Source organism: Amphibalanus amphitrite, unplaced genomic scaffold (assembly GCF_019059575.1).
Source record: "Amphibalanus amphitrite isolate SeventyFive unplaced genomic scaffold, NRLGWU_Aamphi_draft 001615F_arrow, whole genome shotgun sequence".
Lineage (NCBI taxonomy): Eukaryota > Metazoa > Arthropoda > Thecostraca > Balanomorpha > Balanidae > Amphibalanus > Amphibalanus amphitrite.
Window position 1 is genome coordinate 112,892 of NW_024883108.1, and position 17,734 is coordinate 130,625.

At 49.8% G+C, this 17,734-nt stretch overlaps 1 protein-coding gene across 1 annotated transcript; it reads left to right on the plus strand.

Moving 5' to 3' along the window:
- Positions 1-4,801: 4,801 nt before the first annotated feature.
- Positions 4,802-10,331, plus strand: LOC122374174. Its single transcript, XM_043352772.1, has 2 exons — positions 4,802-6,249; positions 9,420-10,331. The coding sequence occupies exons 1-2, from the start codon at positions 5,128-5,130 to the stop codon at positions 9,420-9,422; spliced, it is 1,125 nt and encodes a 374-aa protein (XP_043208707.1). The 5' UTR covers positions 4,802-5,127; the 3' UTR covers positions 9,423-10,331.
- The last annotated feature ends 7,403 nt before the right edge of the window (positions 10,332-17,734 follow it).

Consider the following 17,734-nt stretch of genomic DNA (forward strand, 5'->3'; position numbering starts at 1 on the left):
GTGCCCCTGGCAGGCCTGTGGTGCCCCTGGTGCGCCTGGTGCCCCTGGGCCCAGACAGGACTGTGGTTCCCCTGACAGAACTGTGGTGTCCCTGACAAGCCTGAAGTGTCCCCCGACAGGCCCGTGGTGCCCCTGCGAGGCCGGTGGTGCCCCAGGCAGGTCTCTGGTGCCCCTGACAGGCCCGTGGTTGGTGCCCCTGCTAGGCCTGTGGTGCCCCTGTCAGGCTTGTGGTGTCTCTGATAGGCCGGTAGTGCCCCTGGCAGACCTTTGGTGCCCCCGGGCCCCAGCGGGTTCAAGACCCATGCGACCCCCCCCCCCCCCCTTGGATCCGTCACTGCACTCACTGACATCAGTACAGGCGTCGGCTAGAAACCGTCGGGGGACGGGGGTCATGACTTCCCCGAATTTTATTCCATCTCTCAACTTTTCCTGTAAAAGTAACCCTGGTGCTACTACTATTAAGGCGCCTTACCACAACTGAGGCGATATGTCGGTACGGCCTACGGGTATCAACGGTGCATCAATGACAAATAGCAATATACAAATTACAACAGTGGCGGCAGAACACCTTCACCTTCTGGCGACGGGGCACCGCCGACTTTTGGTCGCATTCTTTCCATGGAACGCCAAAAGGGCTAATGTTAAAATGCCAAAATCAAAGGGGGGTACGGTGCCCCGGTGCCCCCCCCCCCCCGTTCCGCCGCCTATTAATTACAACACTGGTCACCAATGCATCTTTCTTGGCATTACAGAACCATAAGCGCTTCAAAATCTGGAGAGCGTCTCGGGGCAGTGGCGTGGCGAGATATTTAGATTTATCTACAATCAACAATGGGGTGAAGTTGTTTGGAAGTGAAGTTGGAAGTTGGGGGGGGGGGGGGCGCCCACACAAGAGACAGGGGCGCCACCACTGCCTGGCCACCCCAGTCCAATTGTCTTAAAATAGGCCCTGATGCAAGCCTCATTTTTGGACGAGCCGAGCATACCTTGAATAGCATAGCATCACTTCTCCACCAAGTCACGGTGTGTTCAAATTGCCCCACCGTGGGGTAATTTGAACATACTGCCTTTACCTGCCATAAAAAAGATAGTCTCGCCAGCACCGATGTTGTTTGACCCATAAACGGATAGGCAGAGCAATTCTAAACATAGGCCTTCATTTGAAAAATCAACACAACAACAAAAATAAGAGTTGCAGAGTATCAATATCTGCACGCTGCACACCGGTCAGTTGACAGAATTCGCCTCTCTTCAATTAACAGAACGTCTATCATCTCCGTTCGATAAAAACTCTACCAAACCTTACTTCATCTGTTATAGTGGTGCCAATCGGAACATAGACATTCGGAGTTCCGATTCTTTATAATGTCCAATTCGGAATTGATTGCACAAAGGTATAGAAGTCTGGACAACGTTGGACCTGCCACACTTAAGCATTTTTATCAAGTAATCGTGCGCAGCATTGATTGGCGAATGGAAAGCTTGTTAAGCTCTCAATATAATGAACACTTTTCGGCTGGTAAAATTACATGATATGCAATATAAATGACGGTTTTGAGTGTTGATAGCTGGATAATTTTCGGACATATTTGGACAAATAGTTGACTTTAACATTTTTGGACGGAAAATCAACGAAAATGCCAGACATTAGACGGATATTAGACGTAAATTTTCTAAAACTGGCATCACTTATCTGCTACTGCTTTGGGTCGAAAATATTGGCAAAAAAAACTGGGAGCGTTGTTTTTTTCGAAGCTATCTCTGTCTTCATTGAAATTATCACACTATGTTCAAATTACCCCACGCTAAAAGTTATTTTGCCATTTTTAAAAACAGGGTTCAAAAGCAAATTTCTTGGATTGAAGGCACTGATTAGGTCATTGTACAACAAAAGCCGTTGCGTATTAGGCGCTAGCAATGCAAGATTTTGCGCTGCAATGAAGTTGCAATGACGTGTTGTTAGGCGTTTATCCTTGCGAAATTGATCTTTTACACTGTGCGTCAACATCTTCATTCCCTGAAACTTTAAACCCCGTTCATATGATAGCCCTTTTAGTTACGATAATTTCTCTCATTGGTCTTATTGTCATGCCACTTATGGATTTTCCGTAATTTTGTGTTATTCACACTATGTTCAAATTGACCCACATGTTCAAATTACCCCACCCTACCCTATTCCCTGACCAAGAAAATAAACTAAGCCGACTCAAGATCACTGTGTTCCATCCTTGTGTCTGGCTCTGAGTTGGATTCATATCAAACCAAGAACATCTACATAAATCTATGTCATATGAGAAGCCAGAGTAACGTTCGTTTTCAATATTAGAGAAGAGTGGAAGGTATACCATCCTGTGAAGTGAGCGCTTGGTTTTTTACCCATGTCAGTATGAATAAAGTTTTTACTGATCAATGTGAAATGCGTTTTTGTCAATTCATTGCAGTTGTAAAAGGCATGAAATTGACGCCATAAATGTAGGTGATTAATTAATATGTCTGTACCTACATTAGGATTTAAAATAGGTATTATCTTATTGAAAACCAACATTTACAATCTGTTCCAATAGTTCAAAGCGACCAAATGCAACACGTAAGTTCACGTTAGATTTCTATCAGTTAAGCTCTTTTCCAGCGCCTTCCTCCGTCTCAGGAAATGCTTCAAAAGTTCGCTGATAAAATGTTTTGCCCATGGGCCGAAACCTTTGTCCAATTGCCTTCAACATTATGCGGTTTAATCCAAAAAGCTTTTACCGCACGCTCGCGCTAATGCTAAAGGCATACTTCGGCATATGCTAAAATACATGGCAGCACGCTCGCATCAATCGCACGCACCTCCCGCAAGCGATTGATGCGAGAAGAATTACAATGTATTTGAATAGGCTCTCGCATGCGATTTCCTGAACGCGGAAAGAGTCTGTTTCAGCCTTTAAGGTCAGTAAATTCAGCCGAATTGCGAGGGCTAACAAACATCCTGAAATATTCGGCTAAATCCGCCCGTGGTGTAGCTATGGGATGGGACTGAAAACCTCCAGTTATGGTGGATGAGGACAGAGTCACACAGATATCCATCCGTGGGCCGTCAGATGAGAATGAATAGTGTACCGGAGAGGAGCTGTTACAAATGATCATGAGTTCATTATCCCCGTCATGATAGGCATCGATGCTTCATTAGGATCCGACATTTAGGTAAGGGAGGAATTGGGTAGAGCATATTTCGCTCAGAAGAAGCTATCCCTCTTATGTGCATGTCTTCCTTGAACTTTCAATTTGCATGGCTATTTCACGGTCAATTAGGATGCAATCGTGGCGCATGCACGACACCTGTGGACTCCCCAAAGGCAAGGCTCTGTAAGCCGTGACCAATGAAAGTTATTAGCCGGCGTTTATTGGAGTTCGCACCATTTCCTGGTACGTTTTCCGATGTCGTGAGCGATAACTGTTGCCTTTCTTTCACAAGGCGCTGAGCTTCCAGCCCGGACCCCACCAATTTGATTTCGACAGGGTCGGATAGGCCCAGACCGTGCCAGAACAGACTAGATTTAATGAGACAATACTGTCATTGCAATTGTACTTAGCCGAACTATTTATACAGCTGCCGGACATTGGTCACGTGACCACATTTTCCGTGTGACCTTGAGTTGGCACCAGATTTTGTCGACAGACGTGGCGCAGCTTATTTTACTGCATTATTTTAGATACTAAATATTTAGGCGTGTGGTGGTAAATGTCAAATGATACCGTGCAAATAATATTGAATCATCGGTGACATAGTTCAACCATTGATACTTGAATAGCATCAATAAAATGCAATGAATCTATTATTACTCTTCCGTTGATTTTATTGTGTTTGCAGGCATAGGTAGAAACTGAAAAGCTGAGCCTGCAGCTTACAGTTGTTCTATACAGTAGCGGCGAAACACCTTCAATTAAGGGGGGGCACTGCCGACTTTCGGTCCGATTCTTTCCATGCAACGCCCATAGGGCTAATGTTAAAATGCCAAAATTATAGGGGGCACGGTGCCCCGGTGCCCTCCCCGTTCCGCCGCCTATGGTTCTATAACTCTTAATGCATAAATCAATGCTACTGAGGGCTGCAAATTTGTTTTTTACCTATCTTTAATAACTGATGCCCTACCTTCATCTACCATTATCTGTAAGAATCTTGCATCAATCATCACCAGACTTCTTAGTTTTTTTTTTACATACCTACGCCCCAGCCGCGAGAGTGGGCGGGTACGACTCCCTCGCCTTATAATTGAGCTAGCCTCGCGGGAAAAACGAGCATGTGTGCCGTTACGGGACCGGGGACGCAGCGATTGATGCACGGTTTAAAAGTCTCAGGTCAACTGATGCCCTCTGAGGGTCAGGTCAAGTGCCCCGAGGGCCAAAATACGATTTCGGGTTTTGAAAAATAACTTTGTCAAAAAAAACGGCGCAGAGTCGCTATTTTAGTACCATCATGTTTGTCATGCTCCGGTGCGTCAAAATGGTACATACACTTTTGTTTGGGTGGGGTCAACATAAGGTGTTCACATCGGATCAAAGCCAGGTCAGAGGCACTCAGGTCACGAACTTGGTCGGAGGAGGTTATATCGCATATCATTCGATTCGGTAGGTCTTCCCGAGTCTATTGGCGACTTTTCCGACTTGCCAGCTCAATTTTATCAGGAGTTATTGACGAAAAAACTTGTGACATTTGTGATGTCATGAATGACGTCACGCGAGGTTAAAGATGCAAAAGTGAAGCATTGGACATTGCAAGAATTGCATGAAATTGCGATTCCATGTGCTTGAGCTACGCCAGCCCGCGCCCGCTGTGCGCTGGTCTAGCCACCTGGTGGTAACATGAGTCACTAGTGTTAGGGTGACCTGCCGAGAGCGTGAGCGCCTCGAGTGACCGCCGGCTGGGCCGGCATTGTGTGTGTTGGCGCCGTGCTGTGCGCATCCGTCTGCTCGTCCGGCTGCAATAGAGTGTCTCGCTGAAGCTCGGGTGTCTACTACTGGCGTGGTGGCAGCGCCTTTGCCCACCTCTCCTAGTGCCACGCAAGACATTGCTTCTCCTCTGCAAGGATCAGCGAGCTTTGCTCAATCTGCATCGCCAGCGCTCTACGCACCGGACTTGGAGCCAAGATGGCGGGCGTCCGTGCCCCGAAGCAGTGGTCACTGACGAAAGACGAGACAATTACGTCATTCGAGAGTTGGCGCCAAAACCTGCTCTATACCCTGTCGCTCGATAGTATTTTCGCAAAGTTTCTCGAGCAGGGAGTCGTGTGGCAAAAGAAGACGGCTGACTGTCCGACACGTGGCTTCTCCGACGACAGCTCGAACGTCCCCGCCTCCAGTCGTCTCACCGCCGCTCAGAAGACAGTCCAGCTCGAGCTCATGTTAGGGCAGATTGCCAATTTCTGCCCGATCATCGCTCGCAACTCCATTGTGAAAAACTCCACGTCGCTGCAGCAGATCTGGCAGTCAATCCGGCTTCACTTTGGATTCCAGTCATCAGGCTCTCATTTGCTTGATTTCGCTGCAATTCAGCTGCAATCTGACGAACGACCGGAGGATCTGTTCCAGCGGCTTATGGCGTTCGCCGAGGACAATTTGCTGAAGTCCGACCATGACGTCACTCATCACGGCCTCCTGCCGTCGTCGGATGAGGACATGTCGCCATCTCTGGAGAACTTCATCGTCCTACACTGGCTCTCGCTACTGCATCCGCGCCTTCCGGCCCTCGTCAAGCAGCGTTACGGCCCGGAGTTGCGAACCCGTACCCTGGCATCTCTGAAGCCGGAAATCAGTCAGTCTATCGACTCTCTTCTCGCTGAGCTGCAGTCTGGAGAACACGCGCAAGTTTTGCGTTCTGCAATCGCCAGTTTCCAGCAAGTTCGCCCCCGCAATCAGCTGGCTGGATCCGCCTCTGCGGGCCGGCCAGCGGCCGTGCCCGCCGGCGGTCGGCCCGCGCCGGCTGCCGGCCGCTCCGCCCCTGCGCTCGGCGGCGGCCGGTCCGGTTCGGCTGACCTGTCTGGGAGTGAGCGGCGCGGCGGCCGCGGTCAGCGTTCGCGTGCATGTGCACTCTGCGTGGCGGCCGGTCGTCCAGGTGCCGACTCGCACTTTTTGAGTCGCTGCCGCTTCTTGCCCATCGAGGATCGTCGCTTCATGGCTGGCGTACGTCTCATCGCCGGATGCGACGACCTCTGTGAGGACTTGGACTCTGAGGGTGCATCTCGCCTCTCACAGACGGACTCTGACAACCAGGTATGTGTTGCCTCTAGTGATGAGGTAGATACGTATTCAGAGCTTGAGATGGGCAGTTGCACTAAACCCGAGTCTTCATCTACTGGTGTGATTGACTATGGTCATGATTCAGCTGTCAATGAGGTCAATGAGTGTGTTCGTGACAATATCAATGATTCGTCCGATGTTCCCGCGCGTCGCATCCAGCCCGAGCCTTCGCCGTTTTTACCCGTGCACTGTGGGTCGGTCCCTCTCCGCCTGACTCTCGACTCGGGCGCGGAAATTAACTTGATTCGTGACACAGTAGCCGTTTTAGTCGGAGCCCCTATCTCAAAGACGACTCAGAATGCCTTTCAGGCTGATGGTCACTCTAAGCTCAACGTAATTGGAGAAACAACTCTGATATTGCATCGTGGCTCCCTTGAGATGACCCTTCAGGCTCTGGTGGTTCAGGACCTTGACGTCGAGGTCCTTGCCGGCACTCCCTTTATGTCCCGAAACGATGTGTCTGTGCGGCCCGCGGATGGCTCGGTATCCATCGGAGGTGACGTCATCTTCCTCTACCGTGCCCGTTCTCATGTCTCCAACCAGCCCTCTCCACGTCCTGCGAGCTGTTTGATCCGCTCTCCATCTCGGTCAGTAACTCTGTGGCCCGGTGACTTCATCGAGCTGGAGGTTGCTGACATAGACCGTGACGTCGCCGTGTCCGTCGAGCCGTGGGCCTCCTCTCCCGTCCAGGATCCTGGGTCCGGTCCATGGCCTAGTCCAGCTGTTACCGCTGTGGTTGACGGCAAAATTCGTGTGCCAAACAACACCGGCTCACCTCTTAGGCTGCAGAAAAACTCTCATTTCTGCAAAATATTTTCCGTATCGTCACCACCCGTGATCTCTCCGGCGCCAGCCTGCTCTCCGGCACCTCCACAGTCTCCGCCGGGCTCCTCAGCCACTCTGGTGTCCATTGATCCTCATGGACTGCTTTCGGACTCTGTAAGGGCCGAGTTTGCTGCTACTATCGCGCAGTATGACTCGGTGTTTGAGCCTGTTTTCCCTGGCTACAACGGCGCTGTTGGAGACATTCACGGAACTGTGAACATCGGCGCGGTCCAACCTCCTCAGCGCAGAGGCCATTTGCCTCAGTATAACCGTCAGCGGCTGTCTGAACTTCAGTCGAAGTTCGACGAACTGGAGGCCCTCGGTGTCGTCAGAAAGCCTGAGGATGTTGGCGTGGCGGTGGAATATGTCCACCCCTCCTTTCTGGTAAAAAAGCCTAGCGGCGGAAGTCGCCTCGTCACAGATTTCACCACTGTAGGTCGCTTTTGTAAGCCTCAGCCCTCGCTGCTCCCGGACGTTGAGTCCACCTTACGCATTATTGGTAGCTGGAGGTACATCATCGTGACCGACTTGACGAAGGCATACTTCCAGGTGCCCTTGGCACGCTCGAGTCTGAAGTACTGCGGGGTGGTTACACCATTCAAAGGTGTTCGTGTATACACCCGCTGTGCCATGGGATTGCCTGGTTCGGAATCGGCTCTGGAGGAACTCATGAGCCGTGTTCTCGGTGACCTCATCCAGGATGGCAAGGTCGCCAAAATCGCTGACGACCTCTTTTGTGGCGGTGCCACACCTGGGGAGGCGCTCGAGATGTGGCGCCTGGTTCTACAGGCACTCGACCACTGTGACCTCCGTCTTTCTCCCTCAAAGACGGTCATCTGCCCTCGCTCCGTCACCATTCTCGGCTGGGTCTGGTCTGACGGTCAGCTTTCTGCCAGTCCGCACCGTGTTTCGACACTGACCTCCGCGGAACCCCCTCGCACGGTAAAGAACCTTCGTAGCTTTATCGGTGCTTACAAGGTTCTCAGCAGAGTCGTGAAGGGGACGGCACACTACATGTCTCCGCTGGACGCAGTTTGTGCCGGCCGCGAGTCATCTGAGGTGATCGTGTGGACAGACGAGCTGTTATCCACCTTCCAGCGGGCTCAGTCGGCCCTGCAGCATCACCGTGCCGTCGTTATACCGCGCCCTTCGGACGATCTCTGGATTGTCACTGACGGGTCCAGCAAACTTCACGGTATCGGTGCGACGCTGTATGTGACGCGGCAGGGGCGTACCATGCTAGCTGGCTTTTTCAGCGCACAGCTACGCAAACACCAGATCAACTGGCTTCCATGTGAAATCGAGGCTCTCGCTATCGCCACGGCGGTAAAGCACTTTGCACCTTTTATTAGCCAGGCCTCGTCTCACGTCTGTGTGCTAACCGACAGCAAGCCTTGCGTGCAGGCATTCGATAAGCTGGGCTGCGGGGAATTTTCTGCGAGTCCTCGTGTATCTACATTCCTTTCGACCATCAGTCGCTATTGCATATCTGTGCGCCACCTCGCAGGCTCTGCGAACCTTCCCAGTGACTTCTCGAGCAGAAATGCCCCTCCATGTCTCGATGCAGCGTGCCAGATTTGTTCATTTGTGTCTCGCATGGAGGAGGCCACAGTCCGCCATATTTCTGTCAGTGACGTCATGTCTGGATCGTGCCGTCTGCCCTTCACAGGGCGCCAGTCATGGCTCACGATCCAACAGGATTGTGCAGATTTGCGTCGCACCAAGGCTCACCTATCTCAGGGCACGCGGCCTTCACGGAAACAGACTAAAATCCGTGACGTCAAACGGTATCTGCAGACCGTCTCCATCGCTAGAGATGGTCTGCTGGTTGTCAAACGTGACGAACCTTTCTCTCCGTCCAGAGAGCTCATAGTTGTCTCCCGTCAGGTGGCTGCTGGTCTCCTGTGTGCGTTGCACATAAAACTCCAACATCCTACTCAGCATCAACTGAAACAGGTGTTCTCACGCTACTTTTATGTGCTCGATTTGGATGCACATCTGGCAAGGTTATATGCCAGCTGTCATTCTTGTGCCGCGCTGAAAAAGCTCACTTTGCCGCTCGTGGAGAGCTCCACATCCCCTCCCCCAGCCGTGGGAGTATCATATGCCGCAGACATCATGCACCATGAGCGTCAGTTGATTTTAGTAGTTCGTGAAACCGTCACATCGCACACACTCACTTGTTTTGTCAGTGATGAGCGTGCTGCTACCATTGAAGCAGCTTTAATCTCTCTCTGCTTGTGTCTGCGAGCTGTTGACGGGCCTCCTGTCACGGTGCGCGTTGATCCAGCTCCATGTTTCGTCTCTCTGTCCTCCAGTGACGCCCTCAAGAAGGTTGGCATCCGCTTGGAGGTCGGTCGTGTGCATAACAAGAACAAGAACCCGTCCGCTGAACATGCCATCGGCGAGCTGCGCAGTGAGTTAAGGCGCATCAATCCTGATGGCGGCGCGATCTCACTGGCGACCCTGGCTATCGCCACTTCGCGTCTGAACTCCCGCCTTCGTCTCGGTGGTATGTCCTCATTCGAAATGTTCTATGCGCGTGATCAGTACACGCTTTCCGCTCTCAGCATCTCTGACCGTGAGCTTATCGCTCAGCGCTATGCGTCTAGAGTCCAAAATCATCCATATGATTACAAGTCAAAGTCTCGTACTCATCGCCGTGTGCCCCCTGTGCAGCCTGCCCCCGGCGATCTGATTTACCATGCCGGAGACCGCGACAAAACTAGAGCTCGTCCTCGATATCTGGTCACGGCTGTTGATGGTGAATGGTGCTCTGTTCGTAAGTTCGCTTGCTCGCAACTCCGTTCCAAAGAGTACCAGTTCCGTCTGAGTGAGTGCCTGCTCGTGCCCTGTGCTGTGGAGGAGCTGAAGCCCGTTTCTGGTGACGAGTCATCAGATGACGATACTACCCCTCCTGCAGCTGATTCATCGTCCCCTATTCCTGCTGAGATCGCCATCGTTCCCACACCTCGTCAGCCTGTCTCTGGGGTGCCGACGTCCTCTCTACCTGCTCCGCTACCCCCTCCCCCTGCTCCGCCGTCCCTGGCCGCCGGCCGCCCGCGACGTCAAACTAGATTACCGGGTCATTTGAAAGATTATGTAGTGTCCCTCCGTTAGTTCCCTGCAATGCTATGAACCGATGCCTTGTTTTGCGTTTATTCTGTTATTTACTCAATCACGCATTTCTTTGTTACTTATTTGCGCCTGTGTCTAGTTAGCGTTGTCTGCGTTTGCCTTTTGCAGTATGTTCTTGTGCAATGTTGCACCTGTATTTTGAGAAAGGTTTCTTTTATTTACTAAGAAAAAAAGTGGTCACGCCAGCCCGCGCCCGCTGTGCGCTGGTCTAGCCACCTGGTGGTAACATGAGTCACTAGTGTTAGGGTGACCTGCCGAGAGCGTGAGCGCCTCGAGTGACCGCCGGCTGCAGGGAGGCACCGGTTCTGACGTCACACGAAAATATCAGTCGGCTGGTTGTGGCACTGCCCCCTGCCGGCGCGACTGTGCTGCCACCTAGCTAAGCCTAGTCAGCCTAGGACGGGACGGTTTTATTTGTTCTCGTCTAGTGGTGCAGCTTGCGACGACACTCGGTCGACATAGCTGTGCTGCAACATACCCCAGGTTCGGAGTCTCTCGGACGGCCAATCCTGTTCCATAACCACAGCTAAATCCCCGCTGACCTTAACCAGGATTGGCCGGACGACGTTAAATCTTCGTAGTTCGAGAGACACCGAACCCGGGGATAGTCTATCGAAGCCTTGGCGGCTGAAGAAAGGCTAGACATATCTCACTTGATTTTGGCGTGGCCAGCCTCACTTCTGTAGTTTTGCTTCACAGAATTCTGCGTCCTATTGTGTTTCCGGTTACGTAGTACACGACCACGTTCAGGAACTCGATGTTTTTTAGATACATCACGTAATGACAAACTTTTGGCAGCATTTACATTGGTTGCCTGCATATTTTGGTGAGGAAAAATCGCTATCGCAGTAGTACAGTCAAGACATACCACAAAGGATCAGAGCTAAAGCAGCATTATTAACCAAAAGTGTATTGCATTGATCACCAGCATGTTCGTAAAATAAAATACATCAGGAATAAAGATGACAACCAAGCCGCATGGACACTTATAACAAACATGAACGATAAAGTGGCAACACAAATGAAAGAGAGAAGATGAATCTGCCCTTCGCAATCGTCAACTTAAAATAAAACTTCAAATATACAACAGACCTCTGTGCATTAACCCTCGCCCATGTAGGGGGGGGGGTTGGTGCAACCCCCCCTGAGGTTTTTCGGAAATAGTGCAAAAACGGCGGCGCGCAGCGCCGCCAAATTTTGGGTACCTTATGGGGCAAACCTTGCGCATCTTTTGATAAAAAAAATTTGACCGGGTCATGTCAGGTCACGGAGTTATTATGACGTCACAAAGGGAACAGCCTCCGGCCGGATTTTCACAAACTGAGTGCCAACGCCCGAGGTTTCCTGCCGGTGGTACGGAGATCGGTTGATGGATCGTGATGAAACTTCCCATGCATGTTGGGGCAAGTATTGGCTATCATATGGTATAAGAAACTTGACCAAGTCAGGTCAGGTCACGGAGCTATGACGTCACAAGAGGAACAGCGTCCGGTACTATTTTTGAAAAGCGCCCGAACCACTATTTTGCTAATTCTTGTCACCTCAATGGGAATATGCAGCAATATTAGCTTCTATAGGGAGCAAATGGACCTCCCAAATCCAAAAATACAATCAGATTTCAAAAATTTAAATTTTGATTTTTCGAATTTCTGCCGCCGACTGTGACCTTGCCGACTTCCGGCGCTCCCAACGCGCCATTTTTAGAGCTAGGGAAACGAAATACATACCAAACGATAGAGAATTGATCAAGGAACACGATAGTGAAGGTTTCAAGTCGATATCTCCCACCGTTTTGCCGCAATCGCCGCCGAAAGTTGAAAAAAGTCTATTTTTCCGAAAATTTGACCTTTGACCGGTCAAAAGTAGGTCAAATGTTGACCTAGGACCAAAAAATATACCACCAATCGCGAGACCTCGGCGAGAGCAATCCGTTGGTCTTTTCCGCTAAGCTCTACGACGCTCCGTTTTCAAACACCAAGGGGGGGTCGCACCAACCCCCCCCCTGCATGGGCGAAGGTGGCAGATCGCCGTTTACGGGCGAGGGTTAAAAGAACACGAATACACTCGCTTTGTCGTCGACACATAATGGGAACATCCTGGCGGCCCAGCCAAACAGCGCGCCCGCCTTCGAGTAGGAAATAGCAGCGGCCGCAGAAGTGGCCAACAGATAACTACCACATTGTTCGTCACGCCACCTGCACTGAAACGTAACAGCTATTTAATCGTGAAATGTAGCTATCCATCCAAAAATGCTGCACTACACCAGCACCACCGCACAGTTAGCAGATAGGTACGGAACGCAGGTCCTGGTCTCTGTCTCTTCCGAGTAGGGTCTCCGGACCGGTCACCAGCGCCACCATCTCCGCGCGGTAGCTAAAGCACAGTTCTCCGGCCGGGGCCCGCAGTTCCTCGGCCTCTTCGTAGTTCGTTCAGCCTTGTCCTTGTTTTGACGTGAGTGAATGTGCAAATGTTTTGAATGATTAGATCAGCAGCCGCGGATACGGATTCTGAGCAGTAATCGCCACGCACTTTGTATGTGGATCGCTCTTAAATGTAAATACAAATACAGCCAGACCAGCACGGCTTCCGCCCAGCACCTGAAGACTCCGCCCTCCGCAGATCCGTCCGTCCAAAGCCGGACAGCACACAGGGGCAGGAACGCGAGGTGCAGCGTAGCCACGCTTTCCCTTTCCGCCGCCGTGGCCCCAGCCCGGATCGGGCACACGTCCAACCGGAAGGTGACGCCAGCCGTCTGTTGACACGGTGGGATTCTCGCTCTCGCCCAGGCCTGGCGGCCTCGCAATCTCCAGCCTCGGACCGAAGACAGGCGCGCCGGTGCCGAGGCCTTGGCGGTCGCGCGCAGGGGGTCCCCTGATGGCAGAGCCAGCGCCCTCCCCAGCAGCCTGGCAGCCAGCGTCCAGCTTCTCTCCTCCATCGGAGAAAGTCGGGCTTCCGCCATTAGTGCGTGGCACGGTGTTGAGCGCGGACACAGGACAGGTGATGATGCGGCCGCCTCTCGCAGTCCTCGCTCCAGAAGATTCACGTGCGAGGGGGCGGCCGCCGGCAGCCACGCGACGGCAGCGTGTTCGAGCGCCCCTCGGACGTAACCGATTGGCCACCGTACTAAGGGCACCCTCGTCCAGGCCCCAGCTATTCAACCAGGTCGACGGCGCCGTAGCCGTCACTCGAGCCACGCCACAGAGCTCACGCCTCAAAGCGGTTGGCTCTCCGGTCCTCGGCATCCGGCATCCGCAGTGATTTGGCGTAGCCAGGACAGGTGAGATGCCGGCCTCAGTCATAACCGGAAAGCCTGTAAAAAAAAAACAATATGTGATTGACAAATGGAAATATATTGTAAGCATAGAGTTGAGAAATCATGACGCACACTGCATTGTGACAGTAGATACTTTAGTGCGATTGGCAGAGGAGGGACTTATTGTAAGAAAACAATGAGCAATTGAGGCATTGATTTGGTTCTGTAGGTAGCTACCTACCCTTCACATATGAATGTGGATGATTTGTACCATTAAGAAAAACCATAGGCGTAGGAGCGGAGGGGGGGGGACATGCCCCCACTTTTCAGCTATGCTAATTTTTAAAATAAAATATTTATTTTTCATTTAAATTCAAAACTAAGAGCAAGAAATGGTTCGGCAAGGTGAGATGAGCACGAAACTGCAAAGAATTTGTTCATAGGGGTATTACGGTTCCCACAAAGTGACATTGAAGTTCTCTGCCCCCCCCCCCCCCCCAAACTTTACGTGAGGTTCCTGCGCCCATGGAAAAAACACATTGCATTATGTGCATCACCACTTAACCCTTGCACGAGGGCCACAAAGCCCACTATAAAGCCCACAAGACACCATCTGAAATCAAAGCATGACAAATGATAGCATGAACTATGAAGGCACCTGACGGCTGACCTACTACATATAACCTACTGAACAAAACATACCACATATATCAATATGTATGTGCAGATAAAGTATGAATGCTAGGTTGATACCAAGGCTGTTTAGTAGGTTGTAGGTATGCTGAAAGGATGAAAGATGGGTATTTTTAAAAAAAAAATATCTGATCTACAGTTCATATGAACATGCAACATGGGGTTAGGTAAGGTTTGATTTTTTTGTACCAGACTGGAAATAATACACGTTATGCCTTATATGTCCGGCATAGTGGCGGGATTGCGCCAAAAATTTCAGCGCATGTCCGGCGTAGGTAACTTTGCATGCGCCGAATTCGGCGCATGGCGGCAGACGCCATAGCCTTGATATAGCCTTGATCGGTGGATGTGCACATGTGCTTTATATAAAAAGGGTTTAATTTTTGCACAAATAGGTACCTAATTTCTGGCGCAAATTACACAGAAATTTCAGTGTCTGGGTACCCACCTTCCTGTCAAGTTGATACTTGACACACCATCCTGCTATCTGAGGCGGCCCAGGAACCAGCTCAGGCAATTACAATGAAAGTCAACAGTCGTGCGGGAATTACATCACTCCCAATTAAAATCTGATATCAAGTAATTAGTTAATGACGATAATCCCGCCACCACAAATCTTATGAAACACCAAACACATCAACATTGACCTTTGATATTCCGAAAAGAAATACCCATAATGATTTAAAGCGAACGTGTTCTTACGCAGCTGTGACATAAGCTGCGCATACGAAAAACACCAGCTAGACCAATTGATGGCGAATAAACCTGTTGATGAAGAAATACTTGTCTCCCATTGGTCTGTGAACACAATCTGCAGGAAACGCAGCTTAAACTACAGTAAAATTTTGCAGGAAATTCTGCAGAAAGTAAGAAAAATGCAATTTAAACATATTTAGCCAATGAGTCTGGCCAATCTGTTGATATATTCCGATAGATATTGAGCACGATCAGTCATTTTGAAAGAATTACGGTCCGACTCTCTTTATTTTTAAAGCAATGACGCATAATATGATTATTGAAAAATTGACAAATATATTTTCTTGGAGGGAAAAGTGGGACTAGCGTTAAGTTAAAAATCAAAATTAATACACTGATCGAGACCTCGCTTTCAAAAGTATATATCAGTGCATTTTCGCATCGAATCTCTCTCAATCATGAACAAACTTGGGCAAAAACAGCAAGATTGCCTGTTTTGTCAATTCACACATTTTCATATTTGGGGGCAATTTTAAAGTTGATGGCCAATGTTTTCAAAGTCAACATTTCCACAGGAAAAAATACAGCTATTTTTCTTCCAAATTCATTCATTTGTAGAGTCCGACTCTCTCTTGTTTTCTCGCAGTTTCCGTTGTGATTTGAGAGAAACGATCATGTGTATCATAAGCGTTTGGCTCACTTCAAGACGGCAGAATTTGCACTTGCATTTTCTGCCGTGTGGAAGACCAGAGGGAGTCAACTAATTTATGACAGAATGTGCTTAAAAAATGACTGGTGAATAATGTCTTTTGTCAGTGCCTGACAAATATTTATATTTTAAATCACGCTCTTCAGCTGTCAAGTGAGCTCCAAATGGCCTAAATTGTCAGCTGTTTATCATCCTAGGTCAGCTCAAGGTCACAGACGTCAGCTGAAGAAAGTGGTGACCATTGGCCCTGTGTTGAGCGGACAAACCGGTGTTACCTAGTATTCTATGTACCGTGGCCGGCTGGGCCGGCATTGTGTGTGTTGGCGCCGTGCTGTGCGCATCCGTCTGCTCGTCCGGCTGCAATAGAGTGTCTCGCTGAAGCTCGGGTGTCTACTACTGGCGCTAGGTTTAGATCATTCTCGGCGTCAAAATTGCAGTTTCCATATTTTCCCCATTGACTTGTAATGGTGACGTCGCGCGATCGGCCTGACCTCATGTGACCTCTAGGAGAAATCTGAGATATACAAGTTTTGAGACTCCTAGAGGATACTAGGTCCTGTAAGTATCATCTCGCTGTGACAGCTCCTCTGGCACCGAGGGCGTTGCGAAGTTTCGGTATTTTGGGACTATTGCAGAGGTTCACGTGTGACGTCATAAGTCAGTGACCTGACCTGAGACGGAAATGCAATTGGTTTCCAAAGATGCGTATGGAAGCAAAGATAAGGTGTGCCAAATAGCAGCCCTCTAACTGTAAGGTGTTTTGAGCTATCGCCAAAAGTCGTGAGTGGAGCGCTACTGACTCCTCCGGTCGGCCGCCGGGGGTAAGGAGGCGTGCAGGGTATCGGAAAACCACCTGGTACTTCGCGAATTTTGCCGATAAAAATACGTTTCTTATGCCAACTTGTAGCCAAAAGACTACTGAATCTCAAACCAGTCGTATCCTTGCACTAAATGGCTTGGTTTAGACACGATAGGTCTGAAAAGAAAAGGTCCCATGTATTCTCTATGGGCGCCGCGAGGCCGTTGGCACCAGAGTTTCGGGAAGTGCCCTCGCCACAACCGCACGTGCAGATTTGGTCACGTGACCAAGCGCATTTGCCGCCACTGTATTTATATACACTGTGAGCCGAACAAAGACTAGACTAAATCAAGGCCCTAAATACAAGGTTGCACGGACTTATTTCTACTAAACCTACCAGAATATAGTTTCACGGTTGATTATTTAAATAATTATTCAATCAAAATTTCTTTATTATTATCTCGTAATTATAAATAAGCAATTTTATAAATCAACTTTCAATTTGCTTGCCTTTTACTAGCAAAATAACTTTTCTAGTATTGGGTCAACATAGTGGTGTAGCAGTAGGAACCACATCTGGCAAAACCCCAATGCCTACATACAGCAGAAAAGCAGCCACCAGGTGTCGCCACAGTCGCCACTTGGTCGCCACACAGATGTCGCGCGCGTCGCCAATCGCCACACTACCGATTTCCATAAGGACGCATATGTACGGATATGTATAGGAAAGTCGCCCTTAAGGATTACGCTTACATCCTTTGCTTATGAGGTCGGTGGTTGGAAATTGGGAGGGGCTCAGCTATTTTCGACCACGGATATGCCTTTATCACATGATGAGGAACATGCTGATAAGCGTTTTATGCGTCATAACAGCACAAAAGTATTTTTAATCATTTTTCAAAAATAGCCGTTCTGCCGTATCTTTCAGTGCAAGGTGCCGTCGGTCATCCCCGACGTGACGTCACGCAGGGAATTTGCCAGATTTTCCTACTAGACTTCGACACCCCCTGGACTAAATGTGACCAATGATGTTCTGGTCCAGGTAAGCCTGGACGGTGGACCAGAACCATCATCTGCACGTTCCAGCACAACAGCGCAGCTCCAGCTCTGATTTGTTTCTCCCGCACGATTACTGGCATTACTCGTGTGCACTTTACAAAGAAATATACATGTGGCAGCTGATGCTGACGTCAATGTCATCTGATGATGCCAACTGCTTCCTTTCCACTTCGACACTTGCCACCTCCCTCACCCCTATGACCACTTGCCAACAGCTGCCCTCGTAACCTAGATAATGCATGCAACCATACAATGCAACACTGTTCGTTTCCGAGTATCACGTGAT

Coding starts and splice junctions, on each gene's coding strand:
- LOC122374174 (XM_043352772.1), top strand. CDS start 5,128: ATGGCGGGCGTCCGTGCCCCGAAGCAGTGGTCACTGACGAAAGACGAG.